Source organism: Microcaecilia unicolor, chromosome 5 (assembly GCF_901765095.1).
Source record: "Microcaecilia unicolor chromosome 5, aMicUni1.1, whole genome shotgun sequence".
In the NCBI taxonomy this organism is placed as follows: domain Eukaryota; kingdom Metazoa; phylum Chordata; class Amphibia; order Gymnophiona; family Siphonopidae; genus Microcaecilia; species Microcaecilia unicolor.
This window is the reverse complement of record NC_044035.1, coordinates 6868060-6875322: the sequence shown is the minus strand read 5'-3', so window position 1 is coordinate 6875322 and position 7263 is coordinate 6868060. Positions and strand designations below refer to the sequence as shown.

The 7263-nt window shown below is 47.0% G+C and overlaps 1 protein-coding gene across 1 annotated transcript; it reads right to left on the bottom strand.

Moving 5' to 3' along the window:
• Positions 1–2767: 2767 nt before the first annotated feature.
• PRLHR (prolactin releasing hormone receptor) lies at positions 2768–5484 on the bottom strand. The gene is made up of 2 exons (XM_030204765.1): positions 3903–5484; positions 2768–3190 (listed from the first exon to the last, which is right to left on the bottom strand). Exon 1 carries the CDS (start codon positions 5190–5192, stop codon positions 4167–4169), a length of 1026 nt encoding a protein of 341 aa, XP_030060625.1. The 5' UTR covers positions 5193–5484; the 3' UTR covers positions 2768–3190; positions 3903–4166.
• Between the last annotated feature and the right edge of the window lie 1779 nt (positions 5485–7263).

Genomic DNA, 7263 nt, shown 5'->3' with positions numbered 1-7263 from the left:
CCCGGGGTATTAGTTACAATGCATAATAATCACTCGAGACACATGGACATTTCTTAAGCATGGCAAAACTTGGCTGCAGCTTTATTTTAAATTCAAACAACTTTATAAACATAAATCCCCAGGTATACCCAAGCCAATCAGCTCGTGGCTTAGTAGCCAACCCAGTCCGCCGTCACAGCAAGACTGACCAATCGTAAACCGAGCTCCCCGCCGTGCAGCAAGGGATCTCAACCTTAAGCGCAGCTATCCCAGCTGTCTAGCTTACACTATCAGGCTTGGGTACCCCGCCAAAGCTGCGACAATTTTTAAACAGTACAAATTCCTATTCAATTGGGGAGGGGGGGTGCCGGGAAGCTGGCTGGTGCTCGGACGCCGAAGAGGCCGTCCGAGCTCAGCCCAGGGGTTTTAAACCCCTCTCTTTGTGCCAGCCCCTCACAGCGGGGAGTACCTGCGAGGTGGGGTCCTGACCTCTCCCCTTTCGCTCGCTCCCCGCTGCTTAGGGCATGCGTGCCCATCGGTGCACGGCGCCATGTTAATGTCGGCTCCGTGCACCGGGGGGGCACTTCGCCTCGCTTTTATTCAATTAAATTAGCTGATTCCCCTGTATAAGTGAATCATTTCCTACTGCTGAGCCAGGTCACAGGAAAGCAACCACCTAAGGTGAGCATGCTCATACGATTGGAATAAGTATTGTACTGCCACGCTCTGTTTCCAATTAAAAAAATGAATTTTTGTAATATGGTTTATAGTTTATTAAACTTCATATACCACATTCCGTGCAAGGATCAAAGCAGCTTACAATAAAAATTTCCAATCAACATAAAGAAAATTAACAGATCTTCAGCATTTCTTTAAAAGGAGACCAGGACAACACGAGGGAGGGATCACAGTATGCTGAAAGACAGAAAACTACCCAAAACCTGGGTAAAGCCATATTAGAAAGCTAAGTTTTCAATGCTGCTCTAAATTTAACATTCAGGGGCGCAATTCGGAGATCCCTGAGCAACGGAGATGGTGCTAGGGAAATAAAAAGCAGGTTGCCTTGTAGATTCATACCGTTGGATCTATGACATTGCTCAAGGCAGGGAATTATCTGCAATCCTAATTCATAGTTCTGTGTTTTTAACAAGAAAGCAAAGGCAGCCCAGAGGGGTCACTTTCAATTTGCTCTGTGTCCAGACCTTGCATTTCATTCAAGGTACATCGTTACAGTCAAAGTATTAAGCAGTAATAACCTGAAGTGGCAATTAAACCCTCCTACACCATCTTCTCCAATTAGAGCCCTGGAGAGGGATTACTAGGCTTTTATCACTGACAGCTCTGCAGTCTCCGCCATCTCTAGTGTTTCTCTAGTGCTCCTGTTACTGTGAACGAGCCATTGACATCTCTAGCAGCCCGATGCTCAGAACTCTCGCAGTAAGCCAACAGCACAGAAAATTAGCTTGCCAACGCTCAAAGGAAATGGTATGCAAATCATATGCACGCTGTTAACGTGAAACCAAGGAGGGGGGAGTGCTTGGCACATGCACAGAAGAGTTTTGCGGTAAGCCCACGCGCCAGGCAAAACGCAAACATGAAGCACACACTGGCGTCTTTTTTTTGCGCCTTTAAATATAAGCTTTTCAATATATTTTTAATTGAAAGGCTTATATTTCAACACAGGAAACAGGTGCCAATGTCTGCTTTCACTTTTGGGTTTGCTCGGGCTCGTGCACATTTATTTCTTAGTACCGGTGCTTACAGGCTTGCACGGGCTTCCTTCTGTGCCCAAACTGTATAAAAACTGGCAGATTTTAAAGAAAGAATCATGAGAAATCCTCTCTTCAAGCACCCTAACGCCTGCTCCAAGCTGACGTTATTTTGTGCTGTTCTCTGAGCATTGGGAGGGAATAGGAAATGAGCTCATTAACATGCGTTTGACTAATTAGCATGCTATTTGTGCTAATCTCTGGCACACTCGTTGTTCACACCAGAGTGTCTGAGCATTCTGTGCTCACTAATGCAGGTGCTCATTCAACACTGATCGCCTCTAGCGCCCCTGTTTGCTTCTGAGGGACATAGACCCCTGTGCTGATCCGAAGTTCTGAGCAGACTATATGCAGTGACATCAATTTGCACCACAGCCTTCAAAAGACCCGCCCTGAATGCTTATTTCAACTCCCACCCCCTCCTCCCACTGGACTTCAAGTATCAAGAATGAATATGCATGAGATAAATTAAACTCTGGAATTCGTTGCCAGACAATGTAGTAAAAGCAGTTAGCTTAGCAGGGTTTAAAAAAGGTTTGGATGGCTTCCTAAAGGAAAAGTCCATAGACCATTATTAAAACGGACTTGGGGAAAATCCACTGCTTATTTGCAAAATAAGCAGCATAAAATGTATTGTACTGTTTTGGGATCTTGCCAGGTACTTGTGACCTGGATTGGCCACTCTTGGAAACAGGATACTGTCCCGGTATGGGAATACTCAGGGCTTTTGGGGGGGGGTGTACTTGGGGGTACTGAGTACCATCACCTTTTCCATTGTCTGCTAAAGTTGACCCATGGACCCCAAGTTTTAATGATAGAGCTCAGGCTCTACACACCGATTCTGCCTTGTCTTAGACTCTGTGACTGGTTGCAGGGGGCCTGGCTATTATGGGGTGGGTCCCTCAGTGATCACCCCACCCCTGAAGGGTGGCCTGGCATTTTTGTACCAGCACTTTTTTTTGCTAGAAAAAATGCACTGGCAATACTTATGTAAATGTGCAAACAATGGAGGCATATCAATCTCATGCATATTCATTGTAGCTATGCTGAAAAGCAGACTGGCTGGGTGTATCCAGGACGATAGAGATTGAATTCTTGTCTAGAACAGGGTTTTCTCGGCTCTCATCCTCTCTCCCTCCCTCTCCAGGGGTCTGGGCTTCAAGTGTCAGGCATGAATATGCAAGAGAACGAAGCCCTGGATTTGCACACATCCGTCCGGGGCCAGGAGAACCAGAGCTGAGACCTGTGATTTTGTTAGACGAGAACCACGATGATATATTTGTCTGGAGTTGTAGTAGAGACACTAAGCACAGCTTTACATTTCTGCAGTCTTTTCCTAAATTTTAAAAGTAAAAGCGCTGCTGAGAGAGAGGCGCCTTGTTCCTGTCTTGCATCTGCTTGGAAGCAAGGTCAACAGCCGTAATCCCTTCACTTCCAGCGATCTACAAGAGAAAAAGACCCATTACCCAATTGCACTCCAAATCTGGAGAAAATAAAAAATCTTGCTACACCTTTCCATGTGAGGAAAGACTATTGTTTAATAATTTTATTGTGGGGGGGGGGATTTTTTCGGAGGGGAGGGGAAGAGAGAAAACTAAAAAAAATTAAGAACTAAGCACCAGGCCGGATGGCCACGGGAGAGCAGGATCTGACTATTCTGTACGGGGTAGGGCTGGGGTCCCTGAAGCTGGGAGAATCTGCATTTGCGAGCAAGGCAGGGTGTGTTTGCAGGAGGCTCGATAAGTATCGGTGAGCTCAGGGTTAAATAACCCTTCTCTCATTAAGCATCAACCCCCCAGTTAGCACAAAGAGGTGGGGAAGGGGTCAGGAGGGCAGATTCCAACTAGCCTTCAACCTCAGGAGTCAAAGAGTTAATCCCCAATGATAATACGAATTACATTATTATGAGACATTAACATGAAAGGTGTCTTGTGTTGCCCTTTTAAAAGAAACAGAGAATGAAAGGAGATTCCCTGGAAAAGTAAATCGCTGCATTTATTCCAGGTATTTTCACTTTTATTAAGTTAGTCCAATAAAAAAAAAGTATCATCTTATTTTCTTTTCTATGTTTTATTTTATTTATTATTGATCACTCGTATGGTGATATGAGGTTAATCTACAGGAAGTGCCCTAAGAGACGATCAAACTTCCTACCTGAACAGGTGAAAAGTGGAAACCCGACGTGGGCACCTGGACCCCTGTGGCACAGAAACTGGCCCGCATCCCTTCCACGGCTCTGCCAGAACTGTCCAACTCAACCCCTGAGGTTCCGAGAGCCTGGGGGTGGGGTAGCAAGAAAGGGTAGAAGGCAGACATCAGAGGCTGCAGGAAAATGCAGATTACAGAGGAACTGAACATGCCCGAGCCTCCAGCAAAGAGCAGACCCGGAAGATGCAGGAGACGGTCCAGACCACCTCTTCACAGAACCACTCCGGCCATCACGCAGTTGGTGGCAGCAGGTCCGATCTTCTTCTTCTTCCTCCAGACAAACATCTTCTTCAGCTCCCCCCTGAAGCTGTCGTGGAGCCAGGCGTAGAGAAAGGAATTCGTGCAAGTAGACATCATGGCAATCCAGTGACACAACAGCTGGATCAGGTTGAAATACTGCTTGTCGATCAGATTGATGTCAATGTCCTTCATCACGTTAAAAATATGCAAGGGTAACCAACAGAGCCCAAAAGCTACCACTACCAGAACCAGCAAACGGAAAGTCTTCCTCCTTCTGGCCCGATCCCACTCGGCTTGGCTTTGAGTGATGTTGCCCGGAACCACCCTGTTCTTCAGCTTAACGGAGATCCTCAGGTAGGACATGGAGATGACCGTCAGGGGCAGGACGTAGGTGATGACCAAGGTGCTGTAGGCGTAGACAAGGCGCTCCTTCTTCATTCCCACCCAAAACTCTTCACAAATGGAGAAGTCCAAAGCCGGGAACTCAACGTGGTAAGTGTGGACCAAAGCCGGAGCCGCCAAGACACAACTCAGCAACCAGATGGCAGCCAGGATGTAGGCGCAGAGGGCTATGGTCAGTCTTCTCCTCAGGGGGTAGACAGTGGCATAGTATCGGTCAACAGCGATGACCGTCAAGGTGAAGACGGACACGAAGACGGTCACGGGCTGCATGAGGAACACGAAGTAGCACATGAAGGGGCCGTAGATCCAACCCCTTGGCTCAAAGGCATAGGCAAGGGTCAGGGGCACACACGTGGCACACATCAACATGTCTGAAAAGGCCAGGTTGCCCACCAGGAAGTTGGTGACATTGTGCATCTTCCTGGTTCTGCAGATCACGTAGATGAGAAGATAGTTGCCAATGATGCCGGTGAAGACCACCAAGGAGTAGCAGAGGATGATGAGGGGCTTGAAGGACTGCAGGACCTGGAGCCCGCTGAACTGGCTGCTCGTGTTCTTGGGGCTTCCCGAGCTGAAGTTCTCGGCATTCATCATCTTCTCGCTCCTTTCTCCTGACCCGGACGGTGGCTGAGCTTAGACCTTGGCCGGGATCTTCTCAGCCCCTTCCAGCCTGGGGTGTGAAGGCTGCGCCAAGCCCCAGATGGCAAGAGGCTGCTCTCTGCCCTCTGGTAACGGCATTACCAGAGGCTTTTTTGCTGGGTTGGTTTTTCCAGCGACTTGAGATTAATTTGCTGTCAAGTCCCCCATCTGGAGATGGCTTGAGGAGGAAAACTCCGCTGGCCGTCCTGGGTGTGTGTGTGAGAGAGAGAGAGAGAGAGAGAGAGAGAGAGAGAGAGGGATGGATGACAGACAGTGTCTGTGAAACTAGAAGAGGGAGAGGGAAGGACTGACAGTGAAAGGCAAAGGGACCTTGTGTATGATAGATAGACAGGCAACCGAGAGGGAGGGGGATCTCATGGGTTCAATGGAGATGAGCGAGTGTCAGTTAGGAAGGAAGAGACAGAGGGCACAAAAAGCAGGAGAGAGAGAAGTACTGGATGCTGCATGCATTGGACTGGGGCTGGGCAACTCCTCCCCCCCCCCCACCCCCCCCCACCCCCGCACTTGCCTTCCCTCCTCAGAAAGTTGTTTCTGCCTCTCCTCTTCTTCCAAAGCCCCGAAGTTTCCATAGGGTTCAGTAGGGGAATATGTTCAAACTGCTTTAAAAGAAATCCTAGCCCTCGTCCTCATTATAAGACTCTAAGACAGCCCTGCGCTGAAGCTGCTCTGTGTATGCTGTGCGCCTCCCTGCTAGTGCTATTCACTCCAGGACCACACGGGGGCGCCAGCTGCACGGACATTGAAAGCTCGACAAACAAATGTTCCCTTTTGCCTTCTGTGAGCATATGTGAACATTTATAGTGCATAATCCCGTGTTAAACCTAGACTAACAGTAGGCAACTGTGAGGAACTTTATCCCTTCCTCAGCTCAGTGCGCACTGCGACATGTAGGCGTTATATTTAAGATTAAGATGGGCTTCAGGCCTTTCTCAGTAGATCGAGGTGCAATAAGTGTTTTACTATCCCCAGGGGGGCAATTCTGTAAGTGGGCTGTGGGCACCTTTCTTTTAGGCACCCCAGTGCCACCTAGTGAGAGCCTATTCTGTATGCAGGGGTTCTGAACCCAATCCTCAGAACACATAAGTACATAAGTATTGCCATACTGGGAAAGACCAAAGGTCCATTGAGCCCAGCATCCTGTTTCCAACAGTGGCCAATCCAGGTCACAGATACCTAGCAGAAACCCAAAGAGTAGCAACATTCCATGTAGAACCCCAAAGAGAACCAAGATTCTAGAATTCTAAAGAATAACAAGATTCCATGCAGAATTTCAAAGTGTAACCACATTCCATTTAGAACCCGAGGAGTGTGGTAGCCGTGTTAGTCCACTCTTAAGGTTATCAATAGAAATCAAACAAAATAAAACATGGAAAAGAAAATAAGATGATACCTTTTTTATTGGACATAACTTAATACATTTCTTGATTAGCTTTCGAAGGTTGCCCTTCTTCGTCAGATCGGAAATAAGCAAATGTGCTAGCTGACAGTGTATATAAGTGAAAACATTCAAGCATTACTATGACAGTCTGACAGGGTGGGAGGATGGGGGTGGGTAGGAGGTATGCATGGGGACATCAAAGCATATCATTGATATTCTAACAGGATGGGTGTGGATAGATGAGGGGTGGGGTGATCAACAGAGACATACAGCTTTATGGTTTATAATGGGCTAGGAACCCCAGATCCTTGTTTAGTCCTTTCTGTTGGGTGTTAAAATATTCAATCATTCTGACTTCAAAGGTCTTACGTTCTTGTATGGTTTTAAAGTTACCTTTCAGGATTCTCACTGTGAAGTCACTGGTCAAGAAATGTATTAAGTCAAGAAATGTATTAAGTTATGTCCAATAAAAAAGGTATCATCTTATTTTCTTTTCCATGTTTTATTTTGTTTGATTTCTATTGATAACATTTAGAACCCCAAAGAGTAGCAAGATTCCATTCAGAATCCCAAGTACATAAGTATTACCATACTCGGAAAAACCAAAGGTCCATCAGGCCCAGCATC